The sequence below is a fragment of the Rhagoletis pomonella genome, unplaced genomic scaffold, assembly GCF_013731165.1.
Source record: "Rhagoletis pomonella isolate Grant_MI unplaced genomic scaffold, Rhpom_1.0 Rhpom_scaffold_00006, whole genome shotgun sequence".
Classification (NCBI taxonomy): domain Eukaryota; kingdom Metazoa; phylum Arthropoda; class Insecta; order Diptera; family Tephritidae; genus Rhagoletis; species Rhagoletis pomonella.
In genome coordinates, this window is record NW_023458560.1 from 77,401,758 (window position 1) to 77,425,988 (window position 24,231).

Here is a 24,231-nt window from a genome sequence, read left to right on the forward strand (position 1 = left end):
AACGTGTAAATAAAAAAAATGAAATAACTAAAAATATGGAAAGTCATTTGCAGTGAAAACAACTTGCAAATATTTCCCAAATATAATTAATAACCAAGCAAACGTAAACGCTTGTGGGATTGGTGATTAAATGGCAAAACAATTTTTAAGATTAAATTTCAAATCACTACAGCAAATGTAAAAAAAAAAAATTCAACAACATTCATAAAAGAAACGCATTAAAAATTTAAACACCCAACTCCACCCGCACACATTTTCAACTGCAGCCAGCCACAAGTCACTCAACCCCCCAACAGCCTTCTCCGCACCGCGCATGTTTCGTAATCGCATTTTAAAGGGCGTTGCGCACGCGCCCAGCATCCGAGTGCTGCGTCAAAGCGCCGAAGCCACCAAATTTCTAGCCATACTTTTCCTAATTTTGACAGAGAATATCGCCCGCATCAGCTGCGGCCCAAATGCTATTAACACCGCCAGCGACGGCTATGCGAGCTGGGCAGCCACGCGCGCCAGCGTAGTTGGCGGCCCCCTCGCTGCGCCGCCAGTCGCTCCAGTGGCCGCCGGTGTCGATACGCATCGCTTGGCAAAACGAATGGATTTGGAGCTGTGTTTGGGTAAGTAAACTGGCGTGAATGTGTACGCTGCAAAGCCTTAGTTTGGCGTGACGCGAGCTTCGAGGTAGGGAAAACTAAATATATTGTTTGACTGCCAATTGAAATCGTACGGCTGAGTGCGCCTGCCTTCGTGCGCATGTGGACGCGGTGCTTCTTCTCCTTTGTCTTCTTTAATTCCGCCTTGGCTTTTATTGGCTTGATGCGGCTGCTTATATTGTAATTAACAATTGCGGTTTATTATTGTTTTTTGTTTGTTTTTTTTTTTTTAACAAATTCTATATGCATTACTACACACGTACGGGCGGGTAAAGAAGTATATATTTCTGAGTTAATCGGTGGGTTGTTCGTTTGGATTGTGAGTCAGCTTGTTCTGCAGGGCTTTTTTTGTTGCGATTGCCTGCGAGTTGCTGCTGTGCTGTTGAGTTGCATTTGCGCCATCACTTCGTAACTGTAAATAATGCCAATTTGTTGTGGCTCTCGAACAGCAGCAGCAGCAGGTGATGCAGCAGTTAACCAGCATTGACCGATGTGGAAATGGCATGAGCCAACAGATATGCAGATGAGTTTCATTGATAACTTTTTCAGTTTTATTGTATTCTTCGTTGGGTCTGCTTTCTCTGGTTATTCGAGGGAAAGTTTGATATCTTAAACGAGTGTCGTAAACGAGGCTTCACTAATTAGCTGCTTGTTTCTCAGCAGGTGGGAGTACTATGATTTGAATGCAATGCAGCAGAAAGTGGAGGTGAAATGGGCGCTTTGGTTATTAAATACCATTTTACAAGATGATAATCAAAGTAGTGACAATTAGTGATGTTAAACGTAGATTTACGTTGGATTATTTTTTTATTGTCCATAACTAAAGATTGTACGAGTGTGAAATAGAAATGTTTAAACGTTTTGCTTGAACTGTTTCTAATTAAATATATAAATACAGGATGATTGAATAAGACCTCCGATTTTCTTTTATAATAAACTACATAAGAAATTTGTCGAGATGATTTTTTTTTATTCCCTCATTGGCATAATGGCATATACCATACTTTTCATGTAGCCTCAGAGAAAAAAGCCATGGTGTAAAATGATTTTTACTAAAATCGCAATATCTCGGCGGCGAATCGGTGCTTTTCTCACGGACTCGGCTGCAAAGGTACCAAAAAACTTACCGGCAATGAAAAGCGGCAAAACTATTTGCTTAATTTTATTCAAAAGATTAGTTGTAAATTCGTTTTTATTTGAATATTTTGCTATTTTGTTGGCAACAGCATAATGAAGCTGAAAAATTAATTTCCAAATCAAAAACTGATTTGCTTTCAGCTCCAAAACGCTTATGGAAAAGCTTGCTGTATGAACACTCCCATACAGCTACAGCAATTTGAAAGCTTCACTCAGCTCGGAACGGCTTCGCTCGGCTTGGCTCCGCTTTCTTTCTGTGTGAACATACCTTAACACTTTTCATTATTCGTGCCGACGGTATATGTATGTATGTATACCGTTTAGTGATCATTTGCATAAGATCATCCACTTTGATTTTTATACCGGAGCGCACTTGTGCACAAGGGTATATTAACTTTGTACACATAATGGTTGTTTGTAACAGCCAAAACGAATCGAGATAGATATAGACAAATGTATACATATATACATGAATATCGATTACGCCATGTCTGTCTGTCCGCCTGTCCGTCTGTCCGTACGTCCGTGTACACGATAACTCGAGCAAACATTGAGGTATCTCAACGAAATTTGGTATGTAGGTTTCCATTTATCCAATGTAGGTTGGTATTAAAAATGGGCGAAATCGGACTGTAAATACGCCCACTTCCCATATAACGGTAATTTTCAGAAAAATTAAAACTGCGATATTTTAGTAACTGCTGAAGATTATTCACTCAAAATTGATGTTTAAAATAAATTTTACTTACTTTACTTATGGGTACATCAGTATATCTTGGTAACCGCTGTACCAATTTCTTCCAAACGTGGCACAGTTGTTGAAAATTATTGAAATCGGACTAAAATTATGGCGGCTTTTCATATAACGGTAAATTTCAGAAATGCTTGAAACTTCAATATTTCGAAATTTAAGGACGCTAATTTACTCAAAATTGATACACCCCGGCTTACCATGTAGCGGTAGCTTTCGGAAAGGTAAAAACATATATTTTATACTTGCGCCGGGTATTTAATGTTCGGCTCCGCCTGAACTTAGACTTTCTTACTTGTTTAAAGTTATTTTTGCCTTATAAACGTTAAGCATTTCGAAGCGTTTTATGGTTGACCATTGAAATTTTTTTTTTTTTTTTTAATATGCTCAACTTCTCGCTCTGGGTAAAGTCGTATTTTACACCCTTGTCTACGTGATTTTTGATATTTTTGTTGAAATTTCTCTTACATTCGATATCTTTGTTAAAGCTGTTACGGTGAATGCCGGTAAAGCGAACGGTGAACGTTATTGTGACATGACAACAAATTTTTTATGGCCCCAATCAGATTTCATCGTCGGTCACTACGAAAAGTGCACGTTTCACTATTCGTGTCGAAGACTAGCCCATTTCAGATTCTCGCAAGAAAGAGTGGCACTCAATGCGATTTCATATAATGGACAAGCAGCCGTACAAAAACGAAACTTGCATATATTTTCTTTTTAGTTTCTAGCACGGCGATACGAAAAAACACAAATTGATTTTTCTATCGAAGAACTCTTCAAATATTTTCTTTTTCGACATCATATGCAATCTGTAGAGCTTTTCGAGCCTAAGCCTACGTTTTAAGATAGTCAATAACTCTTTCTATAATTAATTTTCTTTCCTTTAAGGCAAATTCGAAATCCACAAAAACACCATAATTCGCACGGGCGAATCACAAACACTTGGCGGCAAGTACTTGCAAGGTCTTGAGCTCGACACCGCCGAGGAATGTCAGCGCCTCTGCTGCGAAACGGATTCCTGTGACGTTTACGTCTTCGAAGACAAAAGCGACGGCTATTGTTACCTCTTCGAGTGCGGCCCACCCGAGAATTTCCACTGCAAGTTCACACGACATGCCAATTACACCAGCTCAGTGTTGACAGTCGTGCGGCATGTGACCGAAGTGACTACGATGAAACCAAGTGTGGCACACATTGGCTCCACCAACAACATTTCACAGCAAGAGTGGGAACTGACAAGCTTAAAAGTGAAACCAGAAACGCGAGATAAAACAGCAGTCGCAACAGGAATGGGTGGAGTAGAGGGTGCGGTGTCCGGCGTGTCAGCTGCAGGCAATGCTGCCAGTGGAAGCGCCAAAGCGGCAGCAACTGCGGGCCCAGTGCCGATGGTGGGCGTGGAGCAAATACCGCCATTGAGTGTAGCTTTTCCACAAAAAGGTGTGTACAACGGATATTTAAGGGAATGTTTCGGGTTTTTATGTCGCATTCTTTGTTTATATTCCTTTAGTTTACCCAACACATTGTGGCCGCTTTCAGTTCACCTGTCATTCGGGCGAATGCATTGCTGTCTATAATGCCTGTGATGGCATACCGCAGTGCGAAGATGGCAGCGACGAGGGACCGGAAGTGAGTGTTCGATATTAATTAAAAGAAATTTGCATTAAAACGTAACAAATTTGTTTGATTTTTTCGTTTAGTGCTCCGCTGCCACTTCGACAGCAAACACGAATGCCGATGTTGGTTCTGCAAATGCCATGGAACCAAAGGTACGTTTACACTTTTTCCAATACTGCTTGCTGTTCTAAGTAGAGTAGGTATAACCGAGTTGAACATCTACAGACCGCTTTAAAGACCCAATATCAACTGCCTCTTGTGCAGCCACAATTGCAATCTGTGCCTCAAGTAGACCAGATACAACAAAAACAGCAGCAATCGATGCCACAAATGTCGCCTGTTGTTGTACCACCACTCATAAATAATCGCGAGGATGCAGGAGCTTGGGCCAATCGTAAATCTGCAGTCTCTGATGCCAATCACGCTGAGCAAGCAGCAAATGATGGTATGTATGCACATTTTAGTCGATAGCAGTTAAACTGGTCTAAAACAATCAACCTTCAATTATTCCATTTTGAAAAATTTTCAGCTCAGTGGTCACTATTTACATATGTATGTATATATGTAAATGCCTTGAGAATTCAATAAATCTTGGGATAAAATTATTCGCACTATGCTCGTAGATAAATATTTTTCCCTAAACCGATAGTAAAGTGCGGTTGAACCGTGACAGACGTGAACATGTCGGCAATTGCCAGTCAGTTGGCTCGAAAAAGTGTCTTCTCTTTAATTAACGTTCTCTGTGTTCCATTAGAAAAAAGACGAACAGTCTGTTCTGAATCGTACACAACCACTTGTTTTCGAGAAATCTTTAATGGGATCCGGAAATAAAGTTGCATGTGGATCTCACGCGCGTCTGAAGTGAAACACATTCTCCTCCAATTTGTGGCGTTGTTACACAAACGGAGGGATTTTATGAGAAGCCTTTTCAAATCCAAAATACCCTCGAAGGTTTGATATTGCCTGTCGAGGGCTACCGCTGTTTGAAAAAATTAGAATAAGCAACAACTATCTTAATATTAATATTCATAATAAATTTAATTTTAATGCCAATGTTAATTTAAGTTTTAATCCTAATCTTAATCTTAATCATAATCTTAATCTTAAAGTTAGTCCTAATTTTAATCTTGAATACGATTAATATCTTCTCGGATAGCCAGGCGGCCATCAAATCAATGAACGTGGTAATGCTAAGATCAAAGATTGCAAAAGAATATCTGGCAGCCCAAAATGATATTAGCACCGTCTTCAAGGTCAGTCTCATATGGGTCCCGGGACATAGAAATATTGAAGGAAATTGTAGAGCCGATGCGCTAGCCAGGAAAGGTACCAATGGAATACCCATGGAAACTTGCAAATTAGGGTAAGAAATAATATTATTCAAGAGGCCAATAGGTCATGGTAAGACGAGGGCCTATTGGACTATTGCCGCAAATTGTTAGGAAATAAACCGAAGAACTGCTCAGCCTCTCAAGAGAGGACATTTTGAGCGTCATGACTTGTGTAAATTATGAATATTCTCCCGTAAATATTGCAGGAGTTGCAGATCTGAGGAAGGAGAAAGACAGTTGAGCACTTCTTCTGTAACTGCCCTGCTTTAGTTAAGAACAGAGTGGGTTTTCAAGGTAGACACTTTTTCAGCTCTGTCACGGAACCATTAGGAGTAGGAATAAAACCAATACTGAGCTTCATAAGAGCTTCAAAATCGTTCTATGCAGTGTTTCACAGTGGTATCACAATGGACTTGCAAGATCTTAGTGAGTTGGCCATTGAAACGACTGTCACATCAACCTAACCTAACCAAATCTAAACCTTAATAATAATATTGATTTTAATCCTAATCTTGTTATTAATCTTAATGTTAATCTTAATCATAATTTTAATTCTTATCTTAGTCTTAATCTTAGTCTTAGTGTTAATCTTAATTCCTGTCCTAATCTAAATCTAGTTTTTAATCCTATTCTTAATTGTATCTTGATCTAATCTAAATCTAAATCTCAATCCTAGCATCAGCCTCAGTCTGAATCTTAATGATGATGTTGATCTTAATGTTAATCGTGACCAACCACGTTGTTGACCACAAAAAAGTTTCACTTACAAAGCGAAGATGAAACAGATCATTCTTCACTATTACAATGCGAGCTATTTCGCATCGGCTGAAATAACCACATGTTCTGATTTCGCACCCCACAACTTTTTTTCTACTTCCTTTTCTTTGCATGACGAACGCTTTGATTATTTCCATTTGTGCTGAGCAACATCATGAATCTGGGTAATCTTTCATTACTTTTAAATAATTTGAATATTTCTTGAAACTAAAAAAATAATACGTATGCAATTATTACATATGTATGAATTACATATTAATTTCATATGATTGGGGACAATTTTGTCAATGACAATTTGTCACTTTTTCAATGGAATTCCTCATGGAATTGAAGCTATGGTGACAATTGTTTTTGTGAAACAAATCATCTACAAAACTGTCGAGTTGTCACTGACAATACAGAAAATTCCTGTCATTACAAAATCATCACTGTCACTGAAATAGGTTCCCAGGTTCAATATGAACTACGGATTCTTTTATTGTCATTTAAAACATATTTCTTATAGACCTTCACATATCGTGCACCACGTCAGAGACGACTTGGACGGGGAATTAGAAACCTCTACCAGAATACATAATCTGAATACCGATGTATTCGAAACTTAACGCTGAGTTCGAGAAGTATTTTTTTGAAAAACCCTACGAATAGGAAGCTGCCTTGTTGAGAGTTTTCCGTGCAGAGGTATTCTAGTTTTGCACCTTCGCCGGCGGAATATTTCCTGAACTTCCGATGCATTAGCCGAGGAGGGTTTCACATTGGCTTCAATCGAGGATGGCATCTCTCCGCTCATCAGAACTATTAAACGGGAAATTTTCCGCAAGTTCTTCCGAAATCGGTTCATAGTTGGCGCATATCCTATAGATTGTTAACTGCGAAAAGTCCAAAACGGGAATAAAGACTACAGAAACATCACTTATCTCCAAATACCAGCCGTTGTATATCAACGAAAATCACAAGAGTGGAACGCTCTTTTTGTCAGAGACGACAAAGGAAGGAAATATTTAATAGACGGTGGTTTTTGTTAAAAAAGAAAACATTTACATGATCTTTCTCTCAGTTGAATGTAACACTTCTTATTTTTATGCATTCAGCATATGAACAGCTCGATTTTCCAGCATAGGAGAGTGAGTCATTCAGTTAGTATTTTATTTTTTGATAAAAAAAAAGAAGCGCACTTGGAGACGGCAAATAGGGTACTCTCAAAGGCCTCATTCATAAAAGTTTTTATTACTTCCTGATTTCTCTATAACTTTAAAACATCAAATGCAGGCGCAAGAATGGTGTACATATACATAAAGTGCTTGAAGTACATGTATGTATATACATTAGGGTGGTCCAAAAATGCATGTGAAAAAGTAAGGTAGGAATTATTATCCTCTCACCCCTAGGCTTGTTTTATATCGAAAAAATATACACCTATTTATTATTTTGAAACCAAAAAATATTTAGGGGTCGCTCAAAGTTTTCCATGTACATATGGGTGTTTCCACCGGAAGGTCCACCACGACAAAAAAAATAAAAGTTTTATATCTAACGTATTTACGGGCCGATTTGTCTGCTTTTTAAAATATATACTGGCTATGTAAGTAGAATCATGTTTGCATAAAATGGTCTTCCTAGGTGGTGCCAAGGTCGAGATATTTCGAAAAACTGTATTTATGGTCCGATTTGGTTCGAATTTGGTGTATGTGGTTGAAACATAATAAATCATAGATTTCCAATAAATTGACCCTGAATTGGCGCTGAAGTCAAAATATAAAGTATATTCTACATAAAATACATGTTTTATTTGCAATATTAATATTTAAAAGCAATATTAACAAAAATATAACGATGGAAATTTATGTCACGTCACGCCACGTCACGTCACGTTTCACACTTGGGGTTGTAAAAGAGAATTGAAAACATTTTGCATTAATTCAAAAAACTCTAAAAACAACTAGAATTGCTATAAATCATATCAAAATAATTTTCATCAAAATAGCCATCCCCAATTCGCAGAGTTTTGCGATTTTGCAAGAAAAGAAAAAATCAACTTCCATTTTTTGTCACGTAACGAACCTCTCTTTAAATGCTTATATTTCAGGACCAAGCAGTTCGATTGATTTAATTTTTCGGTTAAATATAGAGCTAATTACGTGCTATACAATGGCCCAAAAAAGTTAAAGAAAACAAATGGTATTCCTTTTTGTATCACATTGAAATCGTACGACTGTCACGTGCGCCACCATGGGAATGCCCATATGTTATATGTGAAAAAACTACTTTTCCTAGAAATGGTGTAAAATTCTTGAGAATCAATATCTTTCGAGGGGCAAAGTCTGTTTCACTTTAGAAGATTTTCAATAATCATGCCTATTACGGTATCCAACGGATGCCATCCGCACGGATCTAATCCGATTCGCACTGTCATAACAAGCGAATGAGAAGGATTAGATTCATGAGATTGCGATCCCTCGGAAACAGACCTATTCCGGTCCGACAGATACCATTCGCACGAATCTAACCCTTCGCACTCGCTTATTCCGACAGTGCGAATCTGATTAGATCCGTGCGGATGGCATCCGCCGGATACCGTAATAGGCATGAATAAAACCCACTTATTTATTCAAGCATTTTTTCATAGTAACTATATTTTATAGGTTCGCCAAACCCGCCAGAAAATGCTCGAAAATGCAATGGAAGGATAAATAAAAGATCTTTAATATTAAAAAATGGTTAAATAAACAATTGGGTATTATTATCGGAAGTCTTCCGAAAAGAACCAGAGTTTTCCGATCGAAAAATATTGATTTTTGAGAATTCTATAGAATTTCTAGGAAAAATAGTTTTTTCCCATATATTTATGTAAATGCATTTTTTGATTTCAAAATAAAACAGTAGTTGTATTTTTTTTCGATATACAACAATCCTAGGTGGTGAGAGCATTAAAATTCCGGCGTTACTTCTTTTGGACCACCCTAATATATGTATATACATACGTAAATGCACTTAACTGAAATTACCCTGCAAGAACCAATAGCTTCCAAATATTAAATTTGCTTAAAACGTATCAATTCATTCGAAACAACAGCGGACTGGTCTAAGGTAAGGCAAAGGACGAGTCTTCAAAATAATCCAACGTTATTTACTGTTTGTCTGAACACGTTTCCATCACCAAAATCCAGTCATGAACTGGTACGATTTCTTGCAGGGCATAGCGAACGGGTGGGGACTGTAAATCCATAAGTTAGTGTGTACTAATGTGCTTGCAACTTCTACGTCAAGGCAACTAACTTGCAGACTAAAGTCAAAAGAAATGACGACAACGATGGCATAATACAGACATCCACGCAGCATTTACCATTGCCTCTGTAGTTTTCTTTTTCTATTTTGTGCTTTTTGTTTTCACATGCAACGAAAAATTAATTCAATTAACTGTCACACAATGCAAACGCCACCGCAACTAATTTGGAGTTATTACACAAGAGACTGTGAACTACGGAAGCATTCATTCCTTCACGCATTGGAATCACTTTAAATTGATGTAATTGCTCTTGAATTGCATGTATGTAGGCACATAGACACTAAAGCATAAATCATCAATTACACTGGTCTACAAGGGTTTTGCGAATAAGACGGGACCTGGTGTTTCCGAACGGATTTTTCGTGCTGAACACGAATCTGGGGTCCAAAACTTCCCATCACGTCACGTTTTCGATAAAAAAAGGGGTTGAAACCCCTAAAAACAGCGTTTTTGGCCATTTTTGAAAAATTGTAGAGCTGAACCCTGACGTGCTACAAACTTTGTATATGTCAGAAATTAAAGGCTAAATCGTGCCCTTTCGAATGAGCCCTATGCCGAATTAATCGCATGCACCCTTAGATCAGGGGGTGTATTTGTGTCTAGGAGTCCAATTTTTATATCCACCATATTCGACCCGTCATCTTAAATTTTTAAAATCTAACTGCAGATTCGTAATCAGCGACTTTTAATATAGTTAAAACCTTGGCATTATTAATTTTCTATGATCGTTTAAGATTAAATTCTTTCTGTGATCAATTTTTCCTGCACCCCTAAACACAAATACACCCCCTGCTTTAAGGGTGCACGCGATCAATTCGGCATAGGGCTCATTCGAAAGGGCACGGTTTAGCCTTTAATTTCTGATATATGCAAAATTTGTACCACGTCAGGGTTCAGCTCTATAATTTTTCGAAAATGGCCAAAAACGCTGTTTTTAGGGGTTTCAACCCCTTTTTTCTCGAAAACGTGACGTGATGGGACATTTTTGACCCCGGATTCGTGTTCAGCACGAAAAATCCGTTCAGAAACACCAGGTCCCGTCTTATTCGCAGAAAAAAAGTTGAAATTTGTAGACCAGTGTTATCGCTTTTGAATTGATGAGAAAATGTCACAAAGAATTCTGAGTAGAATGCAGTGCAATATTTAGATGTGAATGTTATAGCATTAGTATACATACATACATACATATATTTGTACTTATGTGCATTACACCGTACCATCTTACAAACCAACAAAAAGAAGTTCACCGTACACCCCTTAGTCTCAAGTATTTTTGCAAGGAAATTTCGAAAAAAACAATAATATTTGTTAACCTATGGGTCGTCTTTTTTCTGTGACATCTACTTTCCGCAAAAAAAACAAATTTATTTAAATATGTAGTTCCACTGAAATATTCGAAATATGAATTTTCTCAGCAAAACTTTAATGATTTCTGGCGAACTTTAATTTACTGGCACTAGGATGGAACGTTGGGGTGATAAGAACTGAGATCTGGTGGGTAAGTACCTACTAGAAATTGAGGTCCGACTGTAAATGCCGAAGATATCATGAAAAATATAAAAACGTGACCAATGTTCGGTCAAAAAAGAATTTACTTTTCGAAATTGCCTTGCAAAAATACTTTAGGCTCAGGTGTGAGCGATGAACTTTTTTTCTGTTACGGTCTAATGTACATAAAACAAAAACTTTAAAATAATCCCCATCCTAATTTTCATCCTAGCTGTGCCCTGAATACACTAAAACTTTTTTTGGGTAGGCAATGCATCCATAGCTTCTTGAGATTCGCTAAAGGAAGGAGACCCCTTTCACAAGGTTCTTATCTTCTGATGCATACAATTTTGCTTCTTTTGTTGCGTATGCAAACGCCTTGTAATTCTAGTCGTAGGGCAGTTCATCTCGACTGTTAGTGATAAACTACAATCTAGAAACGACTATGAAATATAAAAGTCAGGGCAAAAAGAAACAGTTTGGGGGTTAGCCCCGCCTGGGTTAAACTCTGTCTGTTCAAGAAGCGATATTAGATAGGCAATTCTCGAACTCCATTACTCAATGCTGCAAGCGCAAGAGGAAGCGCAAGGTTCTTAATGCGCTTTACTATTGCAAGTTGATGGCGCGTTGGCCAGGGTGATGTATGGAATTTGGGATTTTCAGATAACGGAAGTTGACTTTGAGAGTAACTTAGAAATTCATTGCCCCGACTGGGAACTTAATATCGTTCTAAGCGATGACGATATCCCGTTATTTACAGATGGCTGCCTATTGAGTATTGGAGCTCTACTGGCTTCTGAGACGTAGTGGTAAATAAGAAATAGGCGAGAAAGCGGGTCAAAGCAAAATCCCCGTTGAGAAACTTGTTCTTAAAACTTAAAATAATAGGATTCGCCATAAAATGATAATTTTTTCACTTTAAACAAAACCGTCTAAATTTGGCAACCCTGTTTACTTATGAATGATATTATGCTGTCAAAATATCGTAAATAGCGTCACAGGATTTGCCAAAAAGTTAAATGCCGGAAGGAGTGTGAATAATTGGTAAATTTTCAAATTATGTATTGCTCATTTAAAGTGTATTTTTTAATATTCGTTAAAGTTTGCAAATATGTCCCAATTGAAAAAATTAAGAGGATATTTGGTAAACTTTAGCACAATCTATGAGGAAGTAAATACATTTTTCCCAAATTATCCCAATCATGGGTAATAATTACCGAATTAATCGCAGTAATATAGTCAGGCTTGTAATAAGCTCAGCTTTCAACTACACTTGTCGGGTGTTGATTGATTGATTGAATTTATTTAAATAATTCGTTTACAGTAATGCTTAGAATGCGAGATATAACCAGCGTTGCTGCCTTGGTGTCTTTTCCTGGAAGATTTTGAGTGGCCCCACCATTCCCTGTCAGTTCGTCAGTTTTGAGATTACCATCAATTTTCCGGTGTACCCGGCACCGGCAAGCATACATATGAGAAGAACTCTACGTAAATATGTATGTTCTCGTTCAAAAAGCTACAGGATTCAGCGGGGACTTCACTCCGGCTATGTGTGTCGAAAGCTTTCCATCAAGCAGTAAATTTTTTATATATTTTCTTGTCACTTGTTTACATAAAAAATTATAACCGCACCATATTGGACAAGTTTTGAAAAGTTTATTTTTTTGTAATTCATTTTTGGGTTTTTTTAATAAAAATATAGTTCTTTCAAGCTTCGTTCAATAAAAAAAAAAAAAAAACTTTCGTAAATATTTTAGGTTAACGGAGCGCTGATTGCCTGAAAAGCTTGGTATCTTAGGATATACATATGTACAGACATATCGAACGCTAACAGCCAAAATAACGTAAGCGATTTTTTTCATTTTTTTGTTTATGCAGAAACGCATCAGATGCTTTAGGAATATTTCTGCATCGAAATGGAAATTTTGAAAAAATGTCGCTCACGTTATTTTGGCGGTTAGGTCTCGAAACGCATGTTTGTACAGTTCTGCGCATAAAATAAGTTTGGTAATTTTTTGTTGAATTTGGTAACTTTTTCCGGTGATTTTGGTAAAAAATAAAAAAAAATGCTGTGGCAACACTGGATATAATCCGCGAAGCTATAGGGCTTGTCTGCAGGTTTATAAATATTACACGTTTCCATATAGGTATTCATAGTAGAGCTCGGGCAATTCGGTTAATCGATTAACCGAATTATTCGAATCTGACTGAAGTCGACTACTGTTAATCGGTTAACAATATTCGAGTAGTCGAAAGCTGTCGACTATTCGGATAACCGTTCACTTTAGATTATTCGGTTAACCGTTCATTTTCGGTTAATCGAATATTTTAAGTTCGAGTTTTTTTTTGCATTTACAGATACATATACATATATGAAAAGTCTTGTTACACTCGTAGTACATATATAAGATTGCATGTGCAAAATTAAGGCAGACTTTTTTTGCAAGAATGTGCGCTAATTATTGAAATGTTATTGCGAAATATTTTAGAGACAATGGCTAAAGCAATACCTACCTCTCATTTTCGCGATTTTTGTTATGCATTTTTGTTAAATGGTTGTTCAGTGAGGATGTGGAGGAGTTGTAGCACAAAACTGCACCACATATGGAACTTCCTTTTCGTCCTCTGTTTTTTCGAAAAAATCCTAAACCCAGCTCCTTTTGCGTCCGCTCATTTTTGTATCTGAATATACATACATATGTGTGCATGTACATATATATTTAAAAAAAATTTTTTTCATTTGTCAAAGAAATTTCAATGAGAGTTCGGTTACTGAAATTCGATTTGCTACAATGCTCGAGTAGTCGAAGCAAAGCAACTATTCGAATAATCGAAGGCGGGCGACTACTCGAATACCATTAACCGACTAATAAGCATGCGAAAGGTTACGAATCGAATAATCGGTTAACCGATTAGTCGAATAGTCGGATAATTTTACGAGCCCTAATTCATAGATATGCGTAAGTGAAGTTATAGTTAGGTACAGTTTTTCTATCTTAATACTGATTTTTTATTTTGTTGTTTTTTGTAGATGTCGGATACGTAATGCATACCTACCAATCTATAACTATGTACGTATGTACCTATGTACGTATGTTGATAACATTCCCTGCGCACACATGCATATGTACATGCTTTTATTACGTATATTCATGTTTATTTGCTGTCTGATTATTTCCAGCTGCGTTTAATGACCTTTTGTCAGTGGTAATCTATCGATCGCCCAGCATCCACTCCTTCAACCCTTCATGTGTGTGTGTATGTATGTACATATCGTCGCCTCAGAAAACGGATGACGAATGTGCAAAATGACGATTTTGGGATTTTGATGCAGATTTACTAAGTTGGACATGCTCTTTCGATTTCTGCAATCCATTTTTTTATATCTCCATTAGTTTTTGAGATATTTAGTGCGCATTTTGTCGTATGTTACATAATATTAATGATTGGGTATGCCTTTTGTTGTATGTGCTGAAAATGCGTCACATACGACAAATTCCCATACAAACGTACCTTTTTTTTAATCATAAAACATTTGTCGTATGTGGCACATACTACAAATTCCCATACAAATGTAATATTTTTTTAATCATAAAACATTTGTCGTATGTATCGCAAAACTTTGAACTTACGACAATTCGATGGTCCTCTACTATAACGATACAATTAAAATTGAAAATCAAACTAAGTAACTAATTTTAAAATTTTAAATTTTTAAATTTTAGCTTGCACTGAGTCTCCAATGAAATGAAAGAAATAAAAATGTACAAAAGACTGAATTTAAGTATTGTTTTTTGTTTTTATATAAAGAAAACGTATGTTCGTAACATATTTACAGCATAAGAGATGTACAGATTTTTTTTATTAAATACATGATTATGTTTTTGTTATGTTTTTTCTAATAAGTAATCATTATTTAATAAATATGTCTGGTTTTTTCATCAAATTATACCATCGTCGTTGAAATAGATACTTTACTATTGTCGTATGTTCTGTGGACAAAACAAAGTGGTGAGTAAACGCTACTTTCGACAAATGTATACGGAATGAAAAGTAAATTTTCTCATTAGCGTTAAGAGATATTAAATGTAAAAATATGGAAAATCAAAACTAATAACACCAACTACGTCTCCTTCAAAAGTTACAAAAATCTACCGTACAGTTTCGGATTAATTCGACCTTAAACTTCAAAGTCAATTTTCTCAAAACCGTGTTTTGTAACATTCGACATCCGTTTTCTGAGACGACGATATGTGCATTTGTACATATTTACTTGGATACTGTAACCCACCTTCATCGCTGCAGAAAGCTTACTGTTGTTGCTATGTATGTGCATATTTGTGTCCGCCTCCTGCAGTTCACTGCTTGTCTATTAGTCTATTATTAGTTATTATTTAGTTTGACTTATTCGCTCATTTGTTTATTTATTTGTTTGTTTACATTTTGCGCTGTTCTTCTCTTTGTTTTTGGTTTTTTTCATTGCTGATAAAAAAGGTTTTTTTTTTTGCTATGGAAAGCAGAAAGCATCTCCCTTCATGTCCACAGTCGGCGTTTCTCGCATAAAGTTCTTCCTCAACTTCTATGGCTTTTTCCTAGTGAATTTGTATTTTTTGTTGTGGTTTTTATTTGCTTCTTTTATGTACTATGTACTTTGCAACTTTAGCTGCTTTTTTAATGCTGTTTGTATTTAGTTCAGGAAGTTAATCATTAAATTGTTTTATGTTCTTTTCTTTATGAAGAATTCTTCTTCAATTTTTATTTTTTTTTTATGTGCAGAGAAGATGGAATCATGTCCAATTTGATTAGGGTGTTTCAGATTTAACTACTCGCATTTGCGTTTAATTTTAGCTTTAATTAGAATTGATTGTTCAAAGGCGCTGAGGAAGTTTTCTTTTTCTTAGTTGCATTTTATCGTATTGCATGTATGCACATATGTGTGTATATATGTATCGTTTGGTTCATTTTATGATTGGTACATTTATGATATATGGGCCCAAGACAGAGTTATTCGAGAACAGTGCTCCAGCATTTATTGAGCGAATTTGAATTTGAAACGATAGCAAAATGAGAGGTATATTCATTCCGTATGTGGTGTTCCGTATGTAGGGGAATTGATTTTTGTTCGACTCAAATTAACTAGAAATAAGCCACTCTAAGTCATTTAAAATTCTGTGTCTCGCGAAGGTACAGCTATTCGAATAAAACAAGTTGTACGAAAAGAGTATATGTATAAAAATGCACGCTCTGTATAGTATTGCCACTATTCTTGCTTAAGAGCCTATAGAATAGACCCCAAGACTAATTACTTATCTTCTTCTTCACATTAAAAAATTTCAAATATATTTTTCACGCATTCAATTCATAGGTGTGTATTTAGGTAAAAGCCTAGGCTTACACACAATCATATACACAAAACTGGGGTAATGCTGCTTTTGTCTAAATCTTTGCAATTAGGGAATTCACAAGGCGTATTAAGCATCATAATATCTTGAGTCTAAAAATGTGTCTTTGTTAAATAACGATTAAAACGATTTTAAAGGATTTATAATTACACTGAAATGATTTTTAATTGATAAAAAATTTATAATTAGCTTTTATCATACGCAGCGAATCCCCTAAAACGATTTTAATCGTTTATTTTCATAGAACAATTTTATGACTTACGACGCTTAACACGCCTTGTGAATCCCCTAAATGTTTTTCAAGCAAAGTGTTTTTGATATTTTTTTATAAAAGTATTATTCATGCTTTAACAAAAAATCATATGAATAAGCTGTTGGTGGAATGGGCTTTTATAGCCTGTTTAATTTTCATATAACTAGTGAAATTTATAAAAACTGGCGTGGATTTTTAAAATAATTTTTACACACGCTTATTCTTTTAAACCTTGCACTTATTTTAATAAAATTTCCTAAGCTGTTAACTGCACAACCGAATATTCAGGTGAAAAAGTAAAAACTTTTGATACAAATCAGCTTGTGAAGCATTGTAAATACTTAAAAAAAAACACATATTTTATTTAAGTATGTCCCCTCGTTCATAATCGCTTTGCAATCTTAATGATGATGTTACAGCTGTGCTGTGCAGTGCAACGCACTTGCTGCTCTATCTGGAAGCGAGTGCTAATAGCTGATAGCTGACTCCATGACTTTTCAGTTCAGTGGACAGCCAACTAGGCAGACACTAAGTCAGCCGCCAGTTAGTAAGTCAGTGAAGCAAAACTATAAAAACAACGTTGGAAGATCAGTGAACGCCATCGGTTGAACTCGAAATGCCTGAGCAGCGAGCGGACAAAGGCAAATCATGGCATGGCATAGTAAACAAAAAAAAAAACAAAACGCATAACAAAGTAGTGAAATCAAAAAAAAAAAGAAAACTTAATTCAAAGAGCAGTCAATGTGCGTAATCTGAGAAAGCGATGCGAGCGCGTAATTAGAATCAAATTGTGCCACTTTGGCTGTCATTAGGGAGTTTAAGTAGTTTACAAATTTCTAAGTTTTTATGTAGATACATGGTATGTATATATATATATATATATATATTCCCTTCTATTCCTTGTTAGTATTTACAATGCTTTAATCTTTGTGGCATCTCGATGTATACATACAAGAGACAAAATAATGAAAGTGGCAATGACTTTGAAATTTCCTGCAAAAGTGGTGATGAGTAATACATAATTAATTGTTTTAGTTAATTGAACAGTCGCAAATGTTATCACCTTCGGAAAAACGGTACCTACAAAATTAACAGTCTACTTTTTTCCATAGTTTCATGTTTTGATTGTCATTTATCTGGGAATGGCTAATACGAGAACATAAACCTTATTGCGCTTAAGAGCTCAACGAGACTTGCACCGTCTTGGACAGATCTGCTCGCTTTATGTGTTCTCTTTAATTTGGTACCCCCATTTAAAAATCTTGTTAAATGATGCCCTCGTGAGTGCGTCGCCAACCAAGAGGCGTGAGTAGGAAGTTTATAGCACCAGGTGCTAAAATGAAAAGATCTATCTAGCTATGTTGGGTTCTCTAGATCAAAAAAAAAAAAACAAGAACTAAATCGATCATGTCGTCGCCGCCGCGGTAAAAGCTGCCAATTCCACTTTTCGGTCAAAATAACTTTTTAATACTGACGCAAACTGGGAAAAATATCTCAATAGGCCATTTTCCCAGTCATTATTAACTACTAGAAAATAGTTGTTTTTAGCTATTGGTTAACTAATGGATGTACATTAGTTAACTGCAGTCAACCATTAGTCAAACTGATACTATGAAATGAAAAATGGTGGTTTAACATTGGCATATTAATTAACTAATGACTGTGAAAATGTCCCTATGAATGCAAATATTTTTTTTAGTATTTAGAATCGCTAAAAATTATTGAAAATAAAATCTGCTAGCTCCAAAAACGTAATATTTTTTCAATGAACTCCATAAATATATGATTTATTACAAAGGACCTAGAGAACATTCCTCGCGAATTTCCCAGGCTATTGATTGAGGTCTGCTCCTCAACGCCACATGCACATAGAGGATTATGGGTTTTACCATAAAGGTATAAATCCTTACCCTGGGATTCAGTAAGTCACTAAATTTGAGATTAGCAATTAGTGACTATTTTTGTGACTTGAGATTATTTGGCTATTCAGTAGAAGAGAGTCACAAAAAGTTCACCAAAAATGTTTGGTGAAAACAAACACAGACAGTCAACTGATAGCGTTTACGTATGCCTTTTGTCGCGCCGCCCGAAGAGTCGCAATGGCCGAGTGGTCAAAGCATTAGGCTGCCAGTCGAGGGGGTCCGGGTTCGAGTACTCCTCGGGCATAGGATTTTTTATTTTTGTTTATTTAGTATTTTTTTTATTTATTTTTTGTTTTATTTTTTTAATAATCTTTAGATTTTAATGTTAAAAAAAAATTATTTTTTTTTTTTCAATGGATTTGTATATTAAATCATTTTGGTTTATTTCCTAACGAAATTCTTATTGAACAAATTTCCTCGCCTCATAATCGCGTTTTTTTTTAATAAAATGGAAATCAATTAACTTTTTCTCCATATTTTTATTTTTGAGACTTGCTCTTAGCCAGCTGACAAATTAGTGACTTCTTTTTGAGACTAGAGACGTGAGACAGCGTACTGAATACCAAATAGCCTCAAAATCCAAGTTCACCGCGTACTGAATGCCAGGGTACTTCGGCAGAAATAGTGACTCCTTTAAGACAAGGCCGTCCGTCCAATCTTCTCTTTCTAGTGAAGAGCACAACACTAATTTCGGTTGGGTTGGCGGACAGCGCATTCTCACTGTACTAAAGAGCGATTGAGACAGGGCAATATGTTTCGTATGCAATATACCCGTATTTTGAAAAGGCTGTCAAATTGAGAAATTTCAGAAAGCAGTTGCGTGAGGTTTTTTGTTTCCGAAAGCCGAATTGCAGATTGCTATTGCAGCACGAGCAAGTTGAAATATATTTCCGATCGATTTGCAGTTACACCTTGCAACTTTCATTTCTAAAACTTAGTTTCGAAAATTGGCAGAAATGTCTTTCTGGCTGTTCACGCATGGTAATAAAATTTCTCTTTCAATTCGACAGCGAATTGCGTGGAAAGGTTGGAAATATTGCAAAGTCTGCCACGCTCTTTAGTGTCAGTCATAGTAAGTGTTATTTGCTTGCAAACAACTTAAAGAAAAGGGCCTGTAATGAGCCAGGTCACATCATCTGGATATACCTGTGCGTATACTGGCTACAATGTCCGTGATGTTCAACCTAGTAGCATTTTTTCTCAGCAAGGGACGAATTAACTCTGTCTTTAGGGCTCAAAAAGACATCTGCTTGCCCTCCAATAGCAGGTCGGCGCCTCTAGCACTGGAAGCACACAAGACCACCGTAAGCTAGTAGGGAATTGTCTTCAGCTTTTAATAATCTTCGGATCCAGAACCGAGGTTAACTCGTTTGCTCATCGAGACACAGTCAAATCCTGGGCAATAAAGCGTTCGATATTTTTGCCAGAAAAGGGACTGCACAGGAACTCATAGACTCAATCTGCCTTGGAGCTTCGTTAAATACGGAAGATAACAGAAAGCCTAAATCACTTATACCGGATACATTAACAATGGGAACCAAAGCACTCCTTCACCTTACAAGGCACAAAGTATAAATTTTTACAGATTTTACGACTAGCTGCAGAGAAAATTATTAGCCTCTGTGAAGACGTTGCTATACCCATAATTTGCCTCCTGAAATGTCCGTACTTTTACGTGGGTCAGAGAAGGCTAGCAGCTAAATAGAGAGGCAAGAGTAGGGAAGATTTACAGATACATATCATCACTAGTCACGAATAAAGGCGTGCTAGTGTTTTGACGGCAAAAATAGACGCGTAAGAAATCTGACGAAAAAAGACTCTTAAGAAAAACTACGGCGAAGAAAGACGCGTAACCTAGTTGACGGCAAAAAAAGACACGTAAACATAGGTTTATACCTGGCCAAGGACTGTCACTCCAGCATCATTACCCAAAAACTCTGCGGGGAGTTTATATACTGTTACACCCGTAAACATAGTTTACCGCGTTACCGTCAACTATGTTGAGAGGTTTCTGAAGTTTTTTTACGCGTCTATTTTTCGCGGTAAACTTTTGAGCTTGCGCCTTTATTCGTCTCTCGTGACGATATGCAAATTTTAGGTCTCCATTTATGAAATATTTTAAAACTTTATATGAAACGTGCGGGACAATCTGTAATCAAATGATTTAAAGATTTCACATTGAGTAGGGGATGTTGTAACAGCCGCTTGAGCTATTTTTTATGATTTCGACTAGATAGGAAATTTAATTCAAATATTTTCTGATTTTCTTTATGAATCGCCCCCAAATCTATGCAATTGTTTTGAAGTATCGAAAACTTTTTATTCATTTATTTTCAGTGGACTTGAATAGTCGCATCTTCAGCCACAAAGGTGGCATCCAAGTGCCCACCACAGGGGTGAATGCAAACAACAATCCCAACAGTGTTATAGTCAATTCTTACGCTAGCACCAATAACAACAACAACAATCCGAACCTTAATCTAAATCCCGTTTATAATGCGGCAACCTTGCAACGTAGCGATATTTATCTGCCTCAAGTGAACGATTTATCTGAGGGTGGAGTCTATGGGCCACAACAACAACAACAAGTGGCCCCACAGCAGCAGCAGCAGCAGCACCCACAATATGTGGTGCCACAAGGTAAGTGTACAATCTTTAATATAATAATATTCTTAAAATTGATTTAAAAAAATTACCACAAAACAAAAAAACTAAACAATTAAGGCCACATGATGCTACCGCCGAATGTACAGTGGCAGATGCAACAACAGCCACCACCACAACAGCAACAGCAACAACAACGAGTGGTGCCGCAACAACAGCCACAGCAGGCGCCACCACAACTACAACAACAAATACTGCCTATGCCTTTGCAACCGGGACCAGCTTATATAATAAATACAGTTGAGCAGCAACAACAACCAGCAGTAGCACCAGCCGACAAGACAGCCACAGCTGAGACCGCGCATGCTGGCACAGCTTCGACTGCCACCAACGCGGAAAATACCGCACCCCAACAGCAACCGCAACCAGTAGCGCAGCAGGCGGCCTTAGCAGCAGCGGCGAAGTCAAATGCAGCGCTTGGCGCGACCGCACAGACACCGGACGCCAGCAAAGTAGCTGGCAAAACTGCTGAAACGCATGCCGCTGCCGAAGAGGAATATGAGGACTCTGATGAGGAAGAAAAGTCCACGGAGGCGCCAAAAAAGGTAAGAAATGTAAAGGAACAACGCTGCGTATGAGCAACCTTAGCTCACAGATGAGTCACATGGTTGCTCATACGCAGGCGCACACCGTTTTTTTTTTGTAAAGGAACTAACACAAAAAAGGCGCGCTACTATATGTATATGTACATGTGAATGTATATTTTTAACAAATGCACTCTAATCTAAGTTTAAATTTATTTTACTGAACCGGCGATTTCATTGCAGAAACACAAACATAAGAAGTTGGCTGCCATCCAAAAGGCTGACGCGAAGAAGAAACCCCAGCTGGATCCGATCGAATTGGCGCTTGAAGAGCAACGACAACGCGCACCCGTTCCATTGCCCTTACACGAACAATACCGAATGATACACGAAAACCTTGGCTTGGAATTTCGCGATCACGACGGACAATCAGAGCGTCCGGGCGGCGCTATGCTCTCGCTGACGCTGGGACTGCTTGTCACGGCGGCGCTCGCCATACTCATTGGCTGTCGCATGCGCACCGTTGGTCGACGCACACGTCGCATGGGCGGCAAGACGCCTTATTCGCATGAGGCTGATTTCCTAGTGAACGGCATGTACTTGTAAGGCCACTCGAGGAGCCGAGGAGAGGGAGTGATGTTAACGGCCGATACTCCGGCAAGATACTAGTTTAGCGCGGCTGTGGTGAATAAGTAAAACAACAAAAGAAGAACATCAAAATAATACATATATACGAATGTAAGCGTGTGTGGGAATTTTTAAACGGACGTACCCCAAAATAACGCTTATAGGGTATGGAGAAGACCCGAACTAATGGGAAGGAATATCGACTTAGCATAGTACTCTCGATTTTTTTTAAATCGATTTTTGTTTCGTTTTAATTTTTAGTCACTAAAATATTTAGTCTAGTTTTAAAAGTAGAGTGTATGTATGTAACTAGAAAATGGGCCATATGAATTAAAACTAAGAAGTTGCTTTTTGTTAAAATGCCAGATCTCTTACATATTTAAGTAAAAAGTCTGAAATTTTAAGAAAAAAGCAATTTCATAGTTTTTATTCCTACGGCCCAATATCGAAATCGATAATATTACCCTTTCACAGATAAAAAGTTTCCGAGGTGCATTTTCATTAAATTTGCCTGTACTCGACTAATAACGGCCAACAGAGTTCTTCAGAGATTCTACAGTTCCGAACGGGAAAAAACTCTTCGCCCGGAAACCATTCTTCATTAGCTTGTATGAAAGTGAAAAAAATGCCAAGTGGATTCCACTGCAGGCTATAAAATCACTAAATATTTGCAACAATATATTTCGTTTGAAATTTTAGTTAATTTATAGATTATAACTTAGTTCCTTGGATGGACCTTATTATATACTCTGGTTGTCTTCATTTTTGAGTTCTTATATTTGAGCCGACTTTCCTGGGCGTTGTTGTTTGAAAACGAGACAAAAACGGCAATTTGGCATCCTCGCTGGCGTTGTCAACATTTATCGGAAACATGTCGGTGTTACCCATTTTGAAACATAGATTGTAACGTTATCTCATTGTTAAGAATTAAATTGAAATGATTGTTGTTAACTTTCCTTCGCCAGTTCAAGCGACGATAAAAATGACAACGCCAACGCGAATACGCCCGATTATTACTATACCTGAAATATAGTAAAAAATCTAACTGCCGTTTAAGTTGGAGTGAGCACTTGGTGGGGAGCACATTCAAATATTGTTGAAGAACATTTGGTAGAACACTAAACAACGTTTTATAAATGTGAATGATACTAAGTAAATAAACTGATACTAAATGTTAATAAATAAAATAGCTATAAAAACAATATCTATTTAAAAGTTATTTTTTATAAAGAGATATATTTACGAAGGTAAGTTAATGAAATCCCTCAAAAATCAACACATGAATCAATTGATGCCTAGATAAGGTTGGGTAAGGTGACAGGCCCCCGTGTGGCTCACTTCGACTTTAATTGTTAGCAGCGTTACCATTTCTGCGGGAAGTTAGAAAGAGCACTCGATGCTCAAAATGAGGTTCTGCAGGCAGCTGATGTCGGCTCCAGAAAGTTCCTCGTCTGTGTTGTTGAAATACGAGCAGAGGTGTTTGAACCTTTATATAGTGAATGGCGGGCAGCTGAGCAGGAAGTGTTGCGGCGATGATTTCACCTCGTGGCGGCACTTTCTAGTCAGTATACCTGTAAGAATCGAGAATTAGCGCATAGCCGGCTGCAGACGCCCCTTTGATCGCTCGCGGTCGACCACCGCCCGCAAAGACTTTGCAACTTTGTGTGTAAGGGTTTTTGCCCAGCGACGCTCGCTGAGCCGACAGTCAGCCCATCTAGCTAGGAGTAGTCCATAGCTTGCAAAAAGAACGCATATGCCCTTCCTGTCCTGGAAGATGACCTACCTAGCCAGTTCAACAGCCCTGA

General features: G+C 37.3%; 2 protein-coding genes across 4 annotated transcripts in view; both read left to right on the top strand.

Annotated features, from left to right (window-relative positions):
• Positions 1–24,231, top strand: part of LOC118741352 (protein phosphatase 1 regulatory subunit 14B-like) — a 251,722-nt gene that overhangs the window by 31,485 nt on the left and 196,006 nt on the right. The window lies entirely within an intron of this gene.
• Positions 7–23,628, top strand: LOC118741347 (putative uncharacterized protein DDB_G0271606). Its single transcript, XM_036473289.1, has 8 exons — positions 7–611; positions 3,427–3,975; positions 4,046–4,164; positions 4,236–4,304; positions 4,378–4,597; positions 20,949–21,251; positions 21,336–21,820; positions 22,043–23,628. Exons 1-8 carry the CDS (start codon positions 314–316, stop codon positions 22,403–22,405), a joined length of 2,406 nt encoding a protein of 801 aa, XP_036329182.1. The 5' UTR covers positions 7–313; the 3' UTR covers positions 22,406–23,628.

Excerpts from the sequence above, each read along its gene's own strand:
- LOC118741347 (XM_036473289.1), top strand. The coding sequence starts at position 314 with ATGTTTCGTAATCGCATTTTAAAGGGCGTTGCGCACGCGCCCAGCATC. Across the intron at positions 612-3,426 it reads GGATTTGGAGCTGTGTTTGG|GCAAATTCGAAATCCACAAA; the intron begins GTAAGTAAACTG and ends CTTTCCTTTAAG. Across the intron at positions 4,165-4,235 it reads GCAGCGACGAGGGACCGGAA|TGCTCCGCTGCCACTTCGAC; the intron begins GTGAGTGTTCGA and ends TTTTTCGTTTAG.